This window comes from Bufo bufo, chromosome 8 (assembly GCF_905171765.1).
Source record: "Bufo bufo chromosome 8, aBufBuf1.1, whole genome shotgun sequence".
NCBI classification, from domain to species: domain Eukaryota; kingdom Metazoa; phylum Chordata; class Amphibia; order Anura; family Bufonidae; genus Bufo; species Bufo bufo.
The window spans coordinates 195,011,072-195,032,957 of record NC_053396.1 but is presented as its reverse complement, the minus strand read 5'-3'; the positions used below and the strand labels follow the sequence as shown (position 1 = coordinate 195,032,957).

At 43.4% G+C, this 21,886-nt stretch overlaps 1 protein-coding gene across 1 annotated transcript; it reads left to right on the top strand.

The window, feature by feature from the left end:
* Positions 1–8,177: 8,177 nt before the first annotated feature.
* Positions 8,178–18,415, top strand: LOC121009340 (3-galactosyl-N-acetylglucosaminide 4-alpha-L-fucosyltransferase FUT3-like). The gene is made up of 2 exons (XM_040442391.1): positions 8,178–8,402; positions 17,215–18,415. Exon 2 carries the CDS (start codon positions 17,222–17,224, stop codon positions 18,320–18,322), a length of 1,101 nt encoding a protein of 366 aa, XP_040298325.1. The 5' UTR covers positions 8,178–8,402; positions 17,215–17,221; the 3' UTR covers positions 18,323–18,415.
* The last annotated feature ends 3,471 nt before the right edge of the window (positions 18,416–21,886 follow it).

Genomic DNA, 21,886 nt, shown 5'->3' with positions numbered 1-21,886 from the left:
GGGCGAAATACAAAATGTGCGGCCTTTGCTGCATCTGTCAGTGTGAAATACAAGCTTGAAATACTGCAATAATATTCTGGGTTTAAAAAAACACCTATTTTTGGCAATATCCTACATCTGGTGCCTTTGCAGCATTTGTCAGTGTGGAATACACGCTTGAAATATTGCAATAATTTTCTGGGTTTAAATAAACACCCATTTTGGGAAAAATACTAAATTTGAGGCCTTTGCTGCATCTGTCAGTGTGAAATACAAGCGTTAGATAGTGCTGTTATATTCTGTAATCAAAAAAACACCCATTTTGGGCAAGATCCTAAATTTGCGGAGAATGAGGAGAGCGTCAAATAAGGGACGTGGCCCCAGTCGTGGTGCTGCTGGTGGAGCTCCTGTTGCAGGGAGAGGACGTGGTCGATCTGTGCCAGCTACAAGTGAAACACCTTCCTCAGGTGCGAGTAGGCGACAGAACCTTCAGCGTTATTTGGTCAGGCCTAATGCGGCTCTACGAATGGTGAGGCCAGAACAAGTACAGGCGATAGTAGATTAGGTTGCTGACAGTGCCTCCAGTTCCTTCACATTGTCTCCCACCCAGTCTCCTGCTGAAAGATCAGAGTTGGCACCTGCAGCCGATGTCCATCAGTCTTTCACCTCACCCCCTTGCAAATCAGCAAAGCAGTCTGAGCCCCAAGTCATGCAGCAGTCTCTTCTGCTTTTTGATGACTCTGCTAGCAGGGTTTCCCAGGGCCATCCACCTAGCCCTGCCCCAGAAATGGAAGAGATTGAGTGCACCGATGCCCAACCACTTATGTTTCAAGATGAGTACATGGGAGGACCACCGCAGCATGTCTCTGATGATGACGAAACACAGGTGCCAACTGCTGTGGCTTTCTGCAGTGTGCAGACCGACAAGGTGGAGAGGGGTGAAGACTGGGTGGAAGATGATGTGGAGGACGATGAGGTCCTCGACCCCACATGGAATCAAAGTCATGCGAGTGACCTTTCTAGTTCGGAGGAAGAGGCGGTGGTCGCACAGAGCCACCAGCACAGCAGAAAAGGGAGCAGGGTGAAAAAGCGGAGCGGCCGTCCCCTAGACAGTATGCCTGCTACTGCCAATGCACACCAAAGCCAGCTCCAAGGAGTTCCCTGGCGTGGCAGTTCTTCAGACAATGTGCTGACGACAAGACACGAGTGGTTTGCAATCTGTGCAATCAGAGCATGACCAGGCATTTAAGTGCAAAGCACGAGCTGCAGTGGAGTAGACACCTCAAAAACCAAGAAAGGTCTCTGGCTCCTCCTGCTTCCTTTTCTGCTGCAGTCTCGGCCTCTTCATCCACCTCTGGAGTGACAGTGGCAACTGCCCCCCCGCAAACAGAGGATCTGCCAGCAACACCACCACCTGGGTCACCAAGCATCTGCACAATGTCCCACGGAAGCGTTCAGCTATCCATCTCCCAAACATTGGAGCGGAAGAGGAAGTACCCCCCTACCCACCCGCGATCCCTGGCCCTGAATGCCAGCATTTCAAAATTACTGGCCTCTGAAATGCTGTCATTCCATTTGGTGGAGATGGAGAGTTTTAAAAGCCTTATGGCGGTGGCTGTCCCACAGTACGTCGTGCCCAGCTGCCACTACTTTTCCAGGCAAGCCATCTTTTCTCTGGCTGCACAACCAAGTGGGGGACAAAATCAGGTGTGCACTGCTCAACGCAATCTGTGGAAAGGTCTACCTAACTATGGATACGTGGACCAGTAAGCACGGTCAGGGACGTTATATCTCTATAACAGCACACTGGGTAAATGCAGTGGCGGCTGGGCCTGAGGCGGATAGCAGTTTGGCGCATGTCCTTCCACCACCGAGGATTGCAGGGCGCTTCAGTTTGCCTCCTGTTGCTTCCTTTTCCTACTCTGCTTCCTCATCCTCTACCAGCTCCTCATCCGGTCAGCGTAACACCTTCACCACCAACTTCAGCACAGCAAGGGGTAAACGACAGCAGGGAGTTTTAAAACTTATCTGTTTGGGGGACAAACCCCACACCGCGCAGGAGCTTTGGACAGGCCTTGAACAACAGACTGATGAGTGGTTGGTGCCAGTGAGCCTCAAGCCCGGCCTGGTGGTGTGCGATAATGGGCGAAATCTCATAGCAGCTCTGGAACTAGCCGGTTTGACGCACATCCCTTGCCTGGCGCATGTGCTAAATTTGGTGGTGCAGAGATTCCTTAAAAATTACCCCGATATGTCAGAGCTGCTGCATAAAGTGCGGGTCGTCTGTGCGCGCTTTCGATGTTCTCACCCTGCTGCTGCTCGCCTGTCAGCGCTGCAGCGTAGCTTCGGCCTTCCCACTCACCGCCTCATATGGGACGTGCCCACAAGGTGGAACTCCACCTTGCACATGCTGGCCAGACTGTGCGAGCAGCAGCAGGCGATAGTGGAGTTTCAGCTGCAGCACACACGGGTGAGTTGCTCGGCGGAACAGCACCACTTCACCACCAATGACTGGGCCTCCATGCATGACCTGTGTTCCTTGCTGCGCTGTTTCGAGTACTCCACCAACATGGCCAGTGCCGATAACGCCGTTCTCAGCGTAACTATCCCACTTCTATGCCTCTTTGAAAAAACACCGCTGGCGATGATGGAAGAGGATGTGGCACAGGAGGAGGAAGAGGGATCATTTCATAGGGTTTCCGGCCAGTCATTCACAAGTGGCTCCGAGGGTGGGTTCCTGCACCCACAAACGCCAGGTACACATTTGTCCAGCCAGGGCACAGTTCTGGAGGATGACGAGGTGGAGGATGAGGAGGAGGAGATGGAGGAGGAGGAACCATGTTCACAGCAGGTTGGCACCCAGACCAGCTCATGGCCATCACTGGTGCGTGGCTGGGGGGATACAGAGGACACAGACGATACACCTCCCACAGAGGACAGCTTTTCGTTGCCTCTGGGCAGCCTGGGACACATGAGCGATTACATGCTGCAGTGTCTCCGCAACGACCACCGAGTTGCCTACATTCTAACTTGTGCTGATTACTGGGTGGCAATGCTGCTGGATCCCCATTACAAGGACAACGTACCGTCCTTAATTCCGTCACTGGAGCATTATCGTAAGATGCGCGAGTACAAGCGCACGCTGGTAGACGCGCTGCTGGTGGCATTCCCACCTGACAGCGGGGGCACAGTGGAAGCACAAGGTGAAGGCAGAGGTCGCCAATGCAGCTGGGGCACCGCCAGCACCTCAGAAGGCAGGGTTAGCATAGCCGAAATGTGGAAAAGCTTTGTCAGCACACCACAACAACCAGCACCACCAGCTGATATGGAGCAGGAGGCAGCATTTCACCAACATGGTGGAGCAGTATGTGTGCACACGCCTACACGTACTGAATGAGGGTTCTGCCCCCTTCAACTTCTAGGTCCCAAAATTGGGCACATGGCCTGAGCTTGCCCTTTACGCCTTGGAGGTGCTGGCCTGCCCTGTAGCCAGTGTATTATCTGAACGTGTGTTTAGCACGGCAGGGGGCGTCATCACAGACAAACGCAGCTGCCTGTCCACAGCCAATGTGGACAAGCTCACGTTCATTAAAATGAACCAGGCATGGATCCCTCAGGACTTGTCCGTACCTTGTGCAGAATAGACATGTATACCGGCACTAAGCAGCCATTGTTATACTGCAGCGCAATTGCTCATTCTTGTATTTTGGATATTTCACACTCTTACACTCTTTTGGAGTGTACCATAATTAAAAAATAATAATAATAAAACCAAAAACCAGCGTTGGCTACCTCGTCCCGCTCCACCGCCGCTTCCACCTACACCGCTAGGTCCACCGCCTCCTCAAACTCCTACTCCATATGGAACTCCACCTCATAAATCCAATATTTTTTTTTTTTATTTGTACCTATTTATTTTATGTCATTTTTTTATATTATTTTTTGTGTGTGATGTACCACTGCTATACCTAGTAGACAGGTTAAAAAAATAAAAAATTGTCAGTTACATTTTCTGGTGAAATTCTGCAATTTTTGGGTGTGATGTACCACTGCTATACCTAGTAGACAGGTTAAAAAAAAATTGTCAGTTACATTTTCGGGTGAAATTCACCAATTTTTGGGTGTAATATACCCCTGCTCTACCTAGTTGACAGCTTAATAAATGTCAATCATTTTTCTTTTACATTTTCGGGTGACAATGAACAATTTATTTCTGTCATAGATCCCTTCTCTACCAAGTAGACAGGTTAATACATTTCTGTAATTTTTCTGTTACATTCTTGGGTTGACATTATACAATTTTAGACGTGAATAAACCCCTGCTCTGCATAGGTGACAGGGAATAAAATTTCTGAAATTCTTCTTTAATTGATGCGCGCCACCTACTTTCATTCAATGCTTAAACTTTAACAAGTTGTACCACATTTGCAATTCAATAATTTGTCCCACATTTCTGCTTTACTCATTTGGCCAACATTTGCGCTTCAATACTTTGTCCCACATTTCCTCAGAAAAGAACATCGAAAGTTGATAAAGAAGATATCCAAATGGATGGTGGATGTCACTGGGGCACCTCTACATAGGTGACAGGAACATAAATTAAAAAAAATCGTCAATTACATCGTCAGGTGACATTTTTCAAATTTTGCCGGATAGAAAACCCTGCTCTGCATAGTTGACAGGGAATGAAATTTAATAAATTCTTCAGTAATTAATGCGCGCCACATCCTTTCATTCTATCCTTAAACTTTAAAAAGTTGTCCCACTTTTACGCTTTAATACTTTGTCCCATAATTCCGCTCTATAATTTTAAATTTGAAAAAATGAATCCTCCCTTGGATGTGGTCTCCCTTTCTCACGCTCCCTCTCTGGCCTGGAACCCTGATTTGCCGCTAACCGTGATCACTATGGTAGGCGCATAAAAGAACATCGAAAGTTGATAGAGCAGATATCAAATTGGATCGTGAACATCACGGGGACGTGCGACATGGTGGGGCAGTAAGTGTCCACACGCCTACACGAACTGACTGACAGGGGTCTGCGCCCTGCAACTTCTGGGTCTCCAAATTGGGCACATGGCCTGAGCTTGCCCTTTACCACTTGGAGGTGCTGGCCTGCCCTTCAGCCAGTGTATTGTCTGAACGTGTGTTTAGCACGACTGCAGGGGGTTATATTTCCCAATGTTTTGGGGTGTACCCTAATTTAAAAAAATATAAATAAATTAAAAACCAAAAAGCAGTGTAGGCTACCTCCTCCACCGCCGCTTCCACCTACACCGCCACATCCACCGCCTCCTCAACCTCCTACTCCATATGGACCTGGTCCTCCTAGATCAAGATTATTATTTTTTATTTTTACGTATTTTATGTCATTTAGTCATTTCCCTATCCACATTTGTTTGCAGAGCACTTGCCATGCTCTTAACCACATTTTGATGCCATTTTCAGCCCTCTAGCCCTTTCCATGACATTTTTACAGCCATTTTAGTGCTCAAAAGTTAGGGTCCCCATTGACTTCAATGGGGTTCGTGTTCGGGGTCAAGTTTGGGTCAAGTTCGGGTCCCGAACTCGAACTTTTTTGTGAAGTTTGGCAGAACCCGTGGAACCCGAACATCCAGGTGTCTGCTCAACTCTACTGGTGACTTTTATTGTGGACTGTATCTGACACGGCGCCATCCATGTAGTCACTTCAAGCACCAACCTCTTACTCAAGGTCTGTACGCTGTATGGAGTGCATGTGATTTCGGATTATTAGCTGCTTGTAGTTCACAATTACAATTTGTTAAGCGTAGGTAGCAAATGTTTTAGCTTGAGATAATCTTTTTTATGCACTTCCCATGGACACGTGCAGTTACCGTTTAATAAAGACTGTGAAAAAGTCAGAACTTAATATGGATATCTCTATGTTTTGGTTTATTTGTTCTTCATTTGTCATTGATTTTCATGAAAACTTTATGATCTACAGTTTGTAAAATGATTTGTAGAATAAAAATGTTTAAGACACATTTTACTCTTCTACTTCTTGATAGTTAGTATTTATTTTTTGGGCTGTAGCTATAATCATTCTTACCTCAAGTGATGTCAGTCCATATTAACTTGTCTTACTACCTGTGTAAAGTGAGTATGCTTCAGCTCTGTTAATGGAGCACAAATGATACTTTTTACAGCACAAATGCAGCACTAACCAACCAGCCCGGTTTCATGTCTTTTGGCTGTTGCAGGGGGGCTGGTGATGTCATCATCTTAAAAAAAAAAATTATAATTTCTATTATCTTACAAATAAAAGCAGCACAAATGTTAATTTTTACAGCACAAACCAGCACAAGCGTAGCACTAACCAACCAGCCCAGTTTCGTGTTTTTTGGCAGTGGTGGGGGGCTGGGTGACCTTTGGTGACCTTTCAATAAATGGTTAATAACTTGACAACGAAAGGAGATAGAATGGAGATTTAAACGGCACAAACCAGCACAAACGTAGCACTAACCAACCAGCCCAGTTTTGTGTCTTTTGGCTGTGGTGGGGGGCTGGGAGACCTTTGGTGACCTTATAATAAATGGTTAATAACTTGACAACGAAAGGAGATAGAATGGAGATTTAAACGGCACAAACCAGCACAAACGTAGCACTAACCATCCAGCAAGTTTCATGTCTTTTTGTTGTTGTAGGGAGGCTGGTGATGTCATCATCTTGAAACAAACAATTGCTATTATCTTTAAAATAAAAGCAGCACAAAGGTTAATTTTTGCGGCACAAAACTGCACAAACATACCACTAAAGAAACACACTGGAGTTTTTGTTTGTGCCGATTGAAGGGGGGCCAGCTTCGCCCAGCTAAGGACAGGCATTGGCTAAAGAGATCCGGCAGGCTGTTCCAGCAGGAAACATATATCGGCCAGACAAAAAAAACACCTGTCCCCATTGTAGTTAATGGGGCTGGGGCATTCAGGTAGCATGCGGCAGTTCTTCTGCCTGTTCCACGCTTGGAACAGGTTGATTTACTCACAGCACATTTCCACAATATCCACCTTGGGATGTGGAGATGTTCACAGTGGGCCAAACTGTGCTTTGGTGTGCTCAAACACCAGAGACAACTCCTGACAATGGGTGCCATAGAGTCAATAAGTCTCTTTCAGACAACTTATCTTTAATGGTCTTTCCCTACACCTCCTTCTCTCATCTGCTTTGCTTTCTGTCGGGGTTCTGGCTCTGTCCTGGGTGGTACCAAGTCCGAGGTGAGCTTGATGATCAACTCTATACATGAACTTTCTTCTCCTAGCCTTAACCAAGTTAGACTGCATTAAACTAGACTGAACTGGAATGTTCTAACTCCTATATTTATGTAGATGGTGACACCAGCTCTGTCTAGTGGTGGTTATTAATATGGCCTTTTGTTACCATGTGCATATACATACACATGTAAGTATTCCATATTAAAGCATATACACTTTTTACACCTTTGCAGTTTTCAGTATATGATGACTCTTGAAGCAGCACAACACTTCCTTCTCCTGCCCAGTCAACAGGTTTATCACTAATTGAGCATTGATAGGGCTAGCTGGGAAACCAGTTTTGGTAACCTACAAGTGTGCATGATTTATGGGCCCACCTGCAACAGCTGTGGTCAAATGTGCAGCAGGATACCATATGGAACCTGTATGCCTCCATGTCCAACCATATCTCATTTTGTATCCAGGCTAGAGGCCATATCTCATCTTGTATCCAGACTGTAGGCCATATCTCATCTTGTATCCAGGCTGTAGGCCATATCTCATCTTGTATCCAGGCTGTAGGCCATATCTCATCTTGTATTCAGACTGTAGGCCATATCTCATCTTGTATCCAGACTGTAGGCCATATGTCATCTTGAATCCAGGCTAGAAGCCGTATATTATCTTGCATGCAGGCTAGAGGTGGCCCAACAGGGTCCTGGAGCCTCCTGTTCATTCTACAGTTTGCCTAATAAACTTCTCCTTTCGCTCTAATATTGTGATCTCTTACATATATCATCATTACCTTCACACATAAATCATTGTAATAATCTATTGTTATGTGTTAGTACTACTTTTTTTGTCACTTCCCTGACATGGCGAGTTGACTTTCCACGTTGCTAGTCTAATTAAATAAAGCAATATTCACAGAGCTTACTCACATCTTCTTAACAGTCCTGTCCATCCTTCACCAGCTTACTGAAGGTTGTCCGACCTGTTGGTCTCTTCCCTAGTAATATCTTTATATTCTGAGAGCATAAATAATTAACTAGGACATGAAGACATTTGTTTGATTGCATTATCCAGTTCTGTGAAGGTAAGAGGCTAGATGCTGTTAAGGACGTTTACTGAAGAGGAATCTAAACTTATACGGATATATAAAGTTATCTTTGAAGTCGAGAGGAAAATCAAAATAAGTTCAAGTGATCATCACCAGGTAAGTGTGTCTCTTCTCGTTTTTATGCAGCAATTTTTATATAACGTTCTAAAATTGTGGTATGAATCTCTGTGCTGCACTGTGTGCTCCTCTAGAAATGATTCTAGTGGAGAATACCTCCATGAGTTGCAATATTTGTGTGCCTCCATACAGTGGCTTACATAGAGAAGTAAGTGCACCATGGCAAGGATCAAACCAGGCCCCCCACACAGGACAGAAGGGTTTCTGCCTAATCCCGTTTCAATGCCCCTTGGGCCATTTTTACACTGCCTCATTTGCTAAAAGTTGTTCCTTTAGAGGGTAGAGTCCTGAACAAATTTTCACTTCCAGTAAAAGAGAAGATAATCCCAACTAAGACTGGGCCCCCTCTTTCCCTGGGCCCCATGGCAGTTGCATGGTCTGCCGCTATGGTAGTTACACCCCAGCCTCCATATACAATTAGAGAAACTTGGGGGTATGGTATGGCTCCATAGTAGGCTATGGGTGATGTGTTTACAGTGCCATTATCACCTATGGACTTCCATCTACCCATTTCCCAAAGCTAGTTTCTAATATGGCGCCCTGTAAATATTTAGACTTAAGGATCTTGCCATTTTTCACCTTAAGGACCAGGCAGTTTTTTGGAAACTTGACATGTGTAATTTTATGTGGTGATAACTTCGGAATGCTTTTACTTAGGCTACTTTCACACTACCGTTTCTGGGTCCGTCTGTGAGATCCGTTTCAGGCCTCTCACAAGCGGCCAAAAACGGATCAGTTCAGCTCCAATGCATTCTGAATGGATAAGGATCCGTATCAGCCGGGCCCCTGCTGCTGATCGCGGCAGCGCGTGTGGGGCAGTCGGTTAATCCTAGGACAAGAATGCTCGTCCTAAGGCGTTAAGTACCGGCCAGTTAGGATAAGCATTCTCGTCCTAGGTCGGCAACCTGTTAAGGACTGTTTCACGCGAGCGAGTCCATTGTGAGAATTGCGCTCCATGTCTAAGCGTGATCTTCCGTTCTGGACTTGCAGGAGATCACGGCATTATCCTGATTTATAATGATATGTGCCTTTGCTTGACCTTATTTCCAAAGGATCATACTGAGAGCTTTATGTCACGGAGCGCGATTCCCGCAATGGACTCCCTCATGACAGCCCTAAGCCTTTATTTTAAAGTCTAAACTTACAGTATATGCCCTGGTAAGTATTCTGTTGACATCATATGTCACCAAAAATTAGGTATGAGCCTGTAGGACTGCATAAAGTTCAACTTGAAGGGGTTCTCTAATGAAGACAGCTACTACAAGCAAGAAGATACAACTACTGTATGACCAATTAAACCCCCAAAGTGACAGAGCTTCAGTTCATGGAAGCATATGCAATTTCAATGCTTCGCTCAAGTAAAGGCACTGTATCGTTGTTGTTCCAAGTGGATTTTAAATACAAGGCACTTGGACGCAAACTGTTTGAAACACTTGGTCCTAGGCACAAAATGATCTTCTGGGGAAATAATGGTGTTACACACAGTCTTGTGGGCCTCATTAAGGGACTGTTGTATCCAAGTAAAAGTCGGTGCCATGCAAAGATTCAACAGCGTTAGCTGCAGCAACTATGAAAACTGTTGGGGTGGCCCCAAAGCTACTCTGGGCACCCTGGACACCAGCCAGGTGTCACTACGTGTTGCTGCTCTTCGGAAGGGATGGTAAGACGTGGTGCACCCGAAATGTGAAATAAGTCCAGAGAGTCAGGATCTGCAGTAAACCAGTGTGCTTCTTTACTGGAGGAATTCAGGTACAAAACAATACAGACGAGCCATAGGGCTGGCTTCTCCAGTCTCCTCCCTGGCAGAAGAAGGGTTTGATGCTGAAGAAAGGCCTGAGCTAGCTGTCCCTCTCTCTCTTCAGAAGGCTGGTATCCTGGTCGAAGGCTGGTGATCCAGGGTCTGTGGCAGAGTATCCCCATCGCAGTGTCTTCTAGTCACTCAGTAGTCTGGCAGAGTCTCCTCGTCCAAGTATTGTTCACTAACTGCAGCACACTAGAGACTCTGACTGCTCTCTCCTTATATACAGTTTTATCTAGACTAGAACCTTCTAGTGGGAGGGGTTGAGTGAAGAAGCTCAGCACAGAACAGATACATGTACAGTATCAGAACAGATACATTGTAACACTTTCTGTCTCTCATAGTCTTACATTAGAGCTTCAATGATACTCAATGACAATTGACACAGCAGTTTTTCCAGACAAAAACAAGTTTCCAGACATAACAACACAGCTAAAACCAGACATTCAAAAGGTCAATCTGTCTCGCTTTGGTGGTAAACAACGTCTGGCCTTTTCCCCTCCAAAACATGGTCTTTTTTAAACTCTATGGCAGCTGTGGAAAATTACCAGCTTCTCATTCAAAGTTCTAACAGTCTCTTAGTGTTCATTAAACCTTTCCACAGAGCCTTGCAAATACATTGATAACGAACAGGGTATATATGACAAAATACATGTAAAATTCACTTACACAGTATTAAACAGTACAAGTTAACCTTTTCAAGTGAAATATTGTAAGAATTTTTAAGTTTGCATAGAGGAAATAGGCAAATGTCAACAAATGTCAAAACGTCAAAGTACCCCCTGCTCCAGGGCACTACACCGCATCTTATAAAGTGACTCTAACCACCAATTCTTGTCTCCCTCTATGCAATTGTGCCATGTTAGCTTCTGGAAAGGTATTGTAAAACGATACTGGTAAAATTAGAAGTATTGCAGTGAATTCAAATTCCTTAGGTGGAATAAAAATATACAATGTTTTTAAAATATATGAAAAAAATAAAAATATAAAAAAAGAACATAATTGGTATCGCTACATGGGAAAATGTCCATGTGAAGGCAGTGACAGGAATCAGTGATAAAATTAACCTTTCAGATACACTCAATAGTACAGATGCGTCCTTTCTTACCTGATCTCCAAACTGGAAGTTAGCATCACACATCACAACCACTGGGTGGTGAGTGCTCCACATTTAGCTTTGTGCTTAGGCTGCAGAGAAGCTAGCCTCAAATATGAGATATTTAGCGGGAGACCTAGCTAGATTTGGTGAGATCTATTGAGAGTATTAAATGTGCGAAAGTCAAACACATGAGAATAAAGTAACACTAAATCCAGAATCCAAATATCATGTGTGATACTGCCTGCTTAGCTGTGTATCTAATCATATCATGTGTGATACTGTCTGCTCAGCTGCGTATCTAATCCTATTATGTGTGATACTGCCTGCTGAGCTGTGTATCTAATCCTATCATACTGTATGTGATACTGTCTGCAGAGTCGTGTATCTAAGCCTATTGTGTGTGATACTGCCTGATGAGTTGTGTATCTAATCATATCATGTGTGATACTGTCTGCGGAGCTGTGTATCTCTGTAATTATACCTTGAGTGATACTGCCTGCTGAGTTGTGTATCTAATCCTAGTATGTGTGATAATGTCTGCAAAGTTGCATATCTAAATCTATCAAGTGTGATACTGTCTGCTGAGCTGTGTATCTAATCCTATCATGTGTGATAATGTCTGCAAAGTTGCATATCTAAATCTATCATGTGTGATACTGTCTGCTGAGCTGTGTATCTAATCCTATCATGTGTGATACTTTCTGCTGAGCTGTGTATCTAATCCTATCATGTGTGATACTTTCTGCTGAGCTGTGTATCTAATCCTATCATGTGTGATACTTTCTGCTGAGCTGTGTATCTAATCCTATCGTGTGATACGTTTTGCTAAAATGTGTATCTAATCCTGTTGTGTGTGATACTGCTTGCTGAGCGGTGTATCTGATCCTATTTTGTGTGATACTGTCTGCTAAAATACGTATCTAATCCCATTATGTGGGATACTGTCCACTGAGCTGTGTATCTAATCCTATCATGTGTGATACTGCCTGCTGAGCTGTGTATCTAATCCTATCATGTGTGATACTGCCTGCTGAGCTGTATATCTAATCCTATTTAGTGTGATACTGTCTGCTGAGCTGTGTATCTAATCCTATCCTGTGTGATACTGTCTGCTTAGCTGTGTATCTAATCCTTACTAAAGCCTTACATTTACACTTCTATGTGTGAACAATAGAGGAGGGGCTGGATTTAACTTTATCAGGGACTAATCAAAGAAAAGCAGGATACAATGGTGAATAGTCAGAGCCTTGACATAAGCAGTAAATATGAGGCCTGGACACTTAGATGATGGGACATTTGTGAGAAGCTATAATGCTAAATGCTGACATACCAGGGTTAAACAAAGCCGATTTTCAGCCACAAGTATAAATCCTTCCTTTACTGTATATTTCTAATTCCTTTCCAATCCATTTTCTTATAGTAAACCACACTGACTGGTGATCACTAGATCCCAAGCTTTCCCCTACAGTAATATCAGATACCAAATTCCCATTTGTGAATACTAAATCTAAAATGGCCCCTTTCCGGGTTGGCTCCTCAACTACTTGCTGTAGAGATAATCCCAGTAGGGAATTTAGAATATCTGTACTCCTGGCAGAACTAGCTATTTTGGTTTTCCAGTTTACATCAGGAAGATTAAAGTCTCCCATAATGATAACTTCTCCGTTCAATGTCATTTTAGCTATTTCCTCAACTATTAGATCATCTAATTCTTTGACTTGGCCAGGTGGTCTATATATCAGTTACCTTATGATTATCATGCTGCAACGTAACCCAAACTGACTCTAAATTGGTCTCACTAACTTGTATTAAATTAGATTTGATGCTATCTTTCACATACAGGGCCACCCCTCCCCCTTCTTGCCTTCTCTGTCTTTCCTATATAGAGAGAACCCTGGTATTGTTATATCCCAGTCATTACTCCCATTGAACCATGTCTCAGTAACAGCCACTAAATCTGTATTCTCAGATGCCATTATAGACTCAAGTTCATTGATCTTATTCCCTAAACTGCGAGCATTTGTAGACAAGACTCTGATCTTGTCATTTCTTAACCTATGTGCTACTGGCATCTTCTGGCATTGTTCCGGGGGGCAGGCGGACTGCGGGATTATCACTCTTTTGCCCCCCTTTCCTAGTTTAAATGCTCCTTAGAAAATACTTTGAACTGTTCACTGAGGACATTCGTTCCCTTGAGAGAAACCATCTTTCTTGTACAGTTCTTTTACAAGAGCTAACATGAGACACAAAGCCAAACCCTTGGTTCAGACACCATCTTCCTGTCATGCTTAAGGTTATGCACAGGCAAAATGCAGAGAATGAAACAGTCGATGTAACCTCCCGTATATCATTACCAAGTGTGTGAAAAGCTTCCTTCACCTTTGAAACAAAGGGGGATAAAAAAAAGTAATAAAAATTAACTCACCTCATCCGCTTGTTCGCGCAGCTGGCATCTTCTTCTTTCTTCTTCTTTCAAGACCTGCCAAAGGACCTTTGATGATGTAATCGCGCTCACCACATGGTGACGTCAGCACAGGTCCTGCTGATTGAAGATAGAATCTTCTATCTTCATTCAGCAAGGCCTGCGCTGACGTCACCACGTGGTGAGAGCGATTACACCATCAAAGGTCATTTGGCAGGTCCTGAAAGAAGAAGGTGGTAGCGGCACGAACAAGCGGATGAGGTGAGTTAATTTTTATTATTTTTTTTTAACCCCTCAAACCACATTTTAGTAAGCATTCTGTATTAAGAATGCTATTATTTTCCCTTATAACAATGTTATAAGGGAAAATAATAAAATCTACAGAACACCAAACCCAAATCCAAACTTCAGAGAAGAAGTCCGGTTCGAGTCTGGGTACCACAGTCAGTTTTTTCTCACGTGCGTGCAAAACGCATTGCACTCACGTGGAAAAAACTGAGCAACGCAATCGCAGTCAAAACTGACTGAAATTGCGTACGCACGCGCACGATTTTTCCTGATCGCAGACACAACGCATCCGGACCTAATCCGGACACGCTCGTCTGCAAGGGGCCTAAGAATGTTTTGTGTTATGTTTTCCAATAGCAACATGAATGGGATTCTATAACTATTTAACTGGTAGGATTAGCTATGCAGCTTAGCAGGCAGTATCACATATGATAGGATTAGATACGCAGCTCAGCAGACAGTATCACACATGATATGATTAGATACACAACTCATCAGTCAGTATCACACATAATAGGATTAGATACACAGCTCAGCAGACAGTATCACACATGATATGATTAGATGCACAGCTCAGCAGACAATCAATAATCAATAAGTATTTTAAATGTCATGCAAAAATTGTGGTATTTACTAACACCCAATGTGTCTGAATTGTATTATGTACATTTGAAACATGGGACTGTTAAAAGTATATAATAATCTCTGCAGAATACTGTGGTTGGTGTGTGTTATTTTGAATATAATAAATATAATACTAAACTAGCACTGTATACTGACATTATACTAAATCATAGTATACGGCATATAGAATTGTAGTGAAAAAGTGCCACCTGCTGTCTGAACGTTGTATTGCAATTTATCCAATTTAGATATAACGTCATTTCGTGACACATATCTCAGGACATGTTGAGATAAGTGATCAGTTAAGTGTGGACACATCTGTAACATGGCATCTTTGTGGTTAGACAGAAGGAGGGCTCCCTCTGTCGCTGATTACATAAACCCGTCCTTCTGCAACATGATACATTGCAATACAGTAGTATTGCAATGTATTGTACAAAGGAGTATCAGAACTGATCCCAAAAATGGAATAAAAGATAAAAATTAAAGCTCACCCTCAACTCAAAAGTTAATAGTAGGTGTGCACAGCTGTAAAACAAACTTTCTATTGTATATTCAGCTGCGCATATAGCAGAACGGCACACTCTTCAGGTGTTACTGCACTCAATGTGAACATTCCCTTGAGACTTTTTACTTCCTTCCTTACACACCTCAGTTAAGGGAAGAAAAAAAAGTTAGGGGTGTTAAAATAATGGGACACGAAGATTTTTAAAAAAATAATAATTTAAAGAGTAGCAAAACTAGAGTAGAAATTTGTCATGACCATGAACATGCTGACTCAATGAATGAGGCATCCATTTGAATTCCAAAGACAATGGGCCTGATTTATCATTACTCTGACAGCTCACTCCACTGTCACATATGGCTAAAGTCAGTTTTAGCCAAGTCAGATTTATGATCGGCCCTTTCAGACTGTAATAAATGTGGTTTGACGGTAGCAGTTTATCCGTCAGTAAGCAGCTTCACAAAAGTCGCACATCTTTACGAAAAAGTCGCACGTTTTTACGAAAAAGTCACATGTTCTATTAAAAAGTCTCATAAGATAAGCATGGTCCTCACTGGAGTGAAATTGCGCATTTTTTTGCGACTTTTTTGCAACTTTTTAAATAGTCCCAATAGTAAATCTGTCTAGAGATTCATTTACATAAGAAAACACGCCCACTTTCAGAAAACTGCCGAGCATAGTGCAGAGCAGAAAAAAGTCGCAAATTTATGCGCAGTTTTAGCGTTTGAGCATTTTTTTGCGACTTTTTCACTCCATTATTCTGACTTGAGCTAATGATAAATCTGGCCCAATGTTTTTTTCTATTCTACACCATGACTTTACCCTGCAAACAAAACAAGCCTTCAGATAGATGGATATGTTGATCAAACAATAAAAATGTTATTGCAAAAATGAAAACATCATTGTCAAAATTGAGGATCCAAAATGGGTCAATCATATATTGACAATAACATGTAAAATGTAATATCTTTAGTTTGAGGTCAGAGTTAGAGATGGTATATATCAACCGAATCCACCCAAAACTGGCAATGCTGATAGATGTAAGAGAGCATATTTGCCAGATCGGACTACTTGCAGGGATTATCTGTAGTCTGTTACCATGGAGACACACAGCTCCCTCCAAGTCTTGACATACCCAGGCAGCGTTCACATCCTCCTGCTGGTCCTGAGTGCATGGTAAATCTCGCGCCTGCGCAGTGCCGTTCAGTATTCAGCGCAGGTGCAGTAAGGAAGTCGGCAGCCAGTGAGCGTCCTTCCTTCACTATGCCTGCGCCAAATACTGAACGGCACTGCGCAGACGCGAGACGTGAACGCTGCCTGGGCCTGCCAATCAAGACTTGGAGAGAGGTGACAGAGGTGGGAGAACAGAGCCTCTAGGAGCAGGAGCAACACCCCCCTGCTCCTAGAGGCTAATTTACATATTATACAAGTTACATTTAGGCTACTTTCACACTAGCGTTCGGGGCTCCGCTTGTGAGTTCCGTTTGAAGGGGCTCACAAGCGGCCCCGAACGGATCCGTCCAGCCCTAATGCATTCTGAATGGATGCGGATCCGCTCAGAATGCATCAGTCTGGCTCCGTTTGTCCTCCGCTCCGCTCAGCAGGCGGACACCTGAACGCAGCTTGCAGCATTCAGGTGTCCGCCTGGCCGTGCGGAGGCAAACGGATCCGTCCAGACTTACAATGTAAGTCAATGGGGACGGATCCGTTTGAAGTTGACACAGTATGGCTCAATTTTCAAACGGATCCGTCCCCCATTGACTTTCAATGTAAAGTCAAAACGGATCCGTTTGCATCCGTTTGTTCTGAACGGATCTAAGCGTTTGCATTATAGGTGCGGATCCGTCTGGGCAGATACCAGACGGATCCGCACCTAACGCAAGTGTGAAAGTAGCCTAAGGAGTAACGGGGGCATAGATAAAACTAGAAATAGGCTAGTTAGGTTTAGCTGACATTAGTACATCGTTAATGTCAGCCAGTTTAATTTAGGTATTTCTGATGACAGAAACCTTTTAATCTACACAACTAATATTTGGATTCTCCATCTCCTTACAGACTAAAGATGATCTTGGCTTCAGTCAACTACAAACATCTAAATATATTGGCCCTCTTTCTTTTCCTGTTCATCTTATCCTTTGTATGGAAACGAGCAAGTATCGCCTCTGGGGTGTCAACAAATATTCAAAAGTTGATTTGTCAAGGAAAAGAGAACCAAAATGAGACAGCAGTTAAAAGCACAACCCCCCCAAAGAAACACAAGGAGGACATTATTGTCCTCATTTGGAAGTGGCCCTGGGGATATCAATCTCCTTTAGATAAGTGTCATGAATATGGTATATTTGGATGCAAGTTGACAGTAGATAGAAGTCTATATGGTGTTGCCGATGCTGTCCTCATTCATCACGCAGATATTATGTATGACAAAAACTCTTTGCCCCAAGAGCCAAAACCTAATTTTCAGCGTTGGATCTGGTACAATATGGAACCACCACGGATTATCCAGAACTTGAAAATGTTAGATAACCTATTCAACATGACCATGACCTTCCGGCGCGATTCAGATATACATTGTCCATATGGTCAGATGGAGCCATTAAAAAAGAGAGGGCAAAACTTTACCATTCCAAAAAAATCCAAGCTGGTCTCTTGGGTCGTCAGTAAGTGGTACCCTGGTGCCCCCCGCATTGCATATTATGAGGAGCTAAAGAATCACATCACTATTGATGTATATGGAGCAAAGCACAAGAAACTGAGCTGGGATGATTTCTTTGCCACCATATCTCAGTACAAGTTCTACCTCGCCTTTGAGAATTCAGTCTACAAGGATTATATCACCGAGAAGTTGTGGTCCAATGCTTTTGGCTCATGGGCGGTTCCAGTTGTGTTGGGAACATCTCGGAAGAACTATGAACGTTTTGTCCCTGGAGATGCCTTCATTCACGTCGATGATTTCCCAAGCCCTAAGGAATTGGCAGCCTATCTTCTAGAGTTGGACAAGGACGATGAGAAGTACAGGAAGTTTTTCAACTGGAGATTTCAATATCGTGTTGCTTTTAATAGAGGACCATCATATGTCTACTGCAAAATATGTGCAATCATCAGAGAAAGTCCCGTTTACCAGGTCCTTCACAGTGTGGAAAAGTGGTTTCTGGAAGATGTGTAACTTTTGACCTGGAAAGTTGAAAACAGATATCTCTACTGTCTCTACTCTAACATGAGTAGGTTGAAATTAAAGGACCCCATAAAGATAAAGGACATGTGAAAATCGAAGTGGAAGGAATCCCTTAAAGGAGCTACAGTATCAGTGGATGAGTACTGGTGCTACTCAGTGTTATATCAGCTGCTGTGGTGGTTCAGAAGCTCTCGGTCACTAGGTCATGACTCTATATATAATTCGTATAATTGATGTACGAGTGTTAATTACATTTTCACAATCAGAAAATTAAATTTCACAATGGAACGAGGAGTGAATATAATTAAAGTGAAGGGTAACTGTATTGTGGCCATTTTCTCTCTTTACACCCCTGATAGTCATCAGTTCTTAGCTGTGTGTGGTCATCAGAGTCAAGCTGAGCTTGTAAGTCCATTACTAATAGTAGAAATATATAGACTTTTTTTTTCAAACAATGGGATGTGCGCCCCAAAGGGTCCTTTCTGGACTGGATTTTACACCACCTATCTGTCTGTCTGTCTTTCTATTAATCTAATAGCAAAAACACAATGTAACAGCTCTTTGCAAATACTGAATACATGGATTATAAATGCTACTAATGCTGCACTCACTATATAAATATAAACAAGGTATTAAGCAAATACATTTTGATAAAAAATTATATTTGCCCATCTACCATGGCGAGGTGAACTTACTCTAGATTGACTCCCCTCCTTGTGCCACTGGGCTTCACATGAAATCAGAGAACAATGGTGGCTACTGGTTAGAGTGTAAGGCTAGGTTCACACCTGAGCGTTTTACAGCGCGTTCCTACACGCTGTAAATGTTCAACAGGCAAAAACCAATGTTTCCCTATGGGCATGGTTCTCACCTGAGTGTTTTACAGCGCGTACGAACGCGCTGTAAAACGCCCTACGCCCCAAGAAGTACAGGAGCTTCTTTGGGGCGTATTGTCGCGCGTAACAGCTCTGTTTTTCATTGTACGCCTCTGTGGTCAATAGCAAGAACACGCGTACGACGCACGTTTCCAAAATACAAAAACGCCCCAAAATACGCCTAAAAAACGACCGATAAAAACGCCTGTAAACAGCGGTTATCGAATACGCTCAGGTGTGAACCCAGCCTAAATCCAACATGAGGGCAGCCGCACCTCCACATGCATACTGCAAAAACAAAAGACAAAGTCAGCATAACCTGTACAATTTAATAAATGCAAAAGGACATGTCACTGTGGCTAGATATTCTAAAGCAAAAAACACAATGCAACAGCAATATCGATCTATCCATCCATTCTATCTATCTATCTATCTAAGAAAAAAATCATGCCACAGCAATAGAAAATATTCTGGTGCAAATGCTACGCTTATTTTGTAAATTTTAGATTCTTGGCAAATACATTTTGTACACAATTATTTTGGACTGTCTGCCACACGTCAAGGCGATCTCTGTAAGATGGGAACCTAACACTAAATTCTACCTGTTATGTGCCATAACGGCCACCATACAATTCAGGGAGTGCAGGTTCCACATGCATGCTGGGTCCACTCTGCTTTTTATCATTTTTGGTGCCAAAATGGCCTCCATTAAATTTAGGGGATGCAGGTACCAACATGCATGCTGAGCCCACCCTATACCTCTCCTTGTGCCAGACGGCTTCCAATGAATGCAATGAGAGTCCACTCTATACCTCTCCTGATGCCAAAAGGCTTCCAGTAAGTGCAGGGAGAGCAGGCTACAGCTTTATACTTACACTAATTAAAATCAGCCTATGGGGCAGACAGGCTGGTCAGAGGTGCAAGACTAAATGGAGTCAGCCACACCACCAGTCCAAACTGCAAAGAAAAAGGGGGTTAGTCAGCACATCCCAATGCGCGGGTGCACGCTGCCATGGCTAGAAACACAAAGAAAAAAAATCTATCTATCCATCTGTCTATCGATCTATCATAAAATCTGTAAAAAGGAGATAAAATCTACAAAAATACAAAACGAACAGTGGGTGGCAAAAGAGATAAAATCAAATCCCCAAAAAATGCTAAAAAACGAAGGTCAAAGCAGGTAGGTCTCCTAAATAACGGTAAAGGGGGACAGTCATTGAAGATAAGGGTTCTGACTTGAGGTCTGATATAGGGTCTGATCTGAAATGGGGGTCTGATTGGAAGATCAGATATGGGGGTCTGATTTGAAGTCTGATATGGGGGTCTTATCTGAGGAACTGATATGAGGGTCTTATCTGAAGATTTAATATGGGGGCTGATCTGTGAATCTGATATGGGGTCTGATCTGAGATCTGATATGTGGGGCTGATCTGAGTCTCTGATATGGGGGTCTGATCTGAGGATCTAATCGGGGGTTTTGATTAGAGGTCTGATATGGGGTTCTGATTTGAGGTCTGATATGGGTTTCTGATCTAAAGATCTAATATGGGTGTCTGATATGGGGGACTGATTCAGTGTCGGACTGAGGTGCCTAGTGCCCACCAGTGGAATTGATTTTGGGGGGCCACCCTAGAGCTGGAGATATTACTCGTTAATTTTTCAGTCTCATGCACATTAATCTATGCATTTTAGCATAACAGAACAGTATTGGGCACTGCACTATATCAAATTGTTTCCCATAAAGGTACTTTCACACTAGCGTTTTTGTTTTCCGGTATTGAGTTCCGTCCTCGGGGCTCAATACCAGGAAAAAAAATAATCAATTTTATCCTATTGCATTCTGAATGAAGAGCATTCCATTCAGTATGCATCAGAATGCATCAGTTCAGTTTCTCTTGCATTTTTTTGCTGGAGAAAATACCGCAGAACGCTGCAGTTTTCTCTCCGGCCAAAAATCCTGAACACTTGCCGGAATGCCGGATCTGGCATTCATTTCCATTGAAATGCATTAATGCCGGATCTGGCCCCAAGTGTTCTGGAAAAACGGATCCGTTCTTTCCGTCCGCGCATGCGCAGACCATTAAATCTGTGAAAAAAATAAATACTGGATCCGTTTTTCCGGACGACAACCAGAAAGACGGATTCAGTATTGCAATGCATTTGTGAGACGGATCTGCATCCGGATCCGTCTCACAAATGCATCCGTTTGCGTCCAGATTGCCGGATCCAGCACCCTTAAGCAACTCATTTAGTTGATAACTGTGTCTGTTATGTACAGTCAGTAGTTTGGACAGCAGTCACACGTGGACATTCCATGTCCTAGATCATGCTTGCTCAACCTGCGGCCCTCCAGCTGTTATAAAACTACAACTCCCACAATGCCCTGCTGTAGGCTGATAGCTGTAGAGTGTTCAGGCATGCTGGGAGTTGTAGTTTTGCAACAGCTGAAGGGCCGCAGGTTGAGCATGCCTGTCCTAGATGAACCACCCAGTCAAAAGATAAGTTTATTGAAGTGATCGCAGTAGCACCACGGCCTCCTCACAGCTCACCAAGCTCAGCACCGTACATTGTATAGCGGCTGTGCTTGGCATCATGCTCAGCACCTTTCACTTCTATGGGGCTGAGTGAATGTGAATGAATGTGACGTCACATGGCCTAGGAAAAGAACAGAGAAGGGCAA

Excerpts from the sequence above, each read along its gene's own strand:
- LOC121009340 (XM_040442391.1), top strand. The coding sequence starts at position 17,222 with ATGATCTTGGCTTCAGTCAACTACAAACATCTAAATATATTGGCCCTC.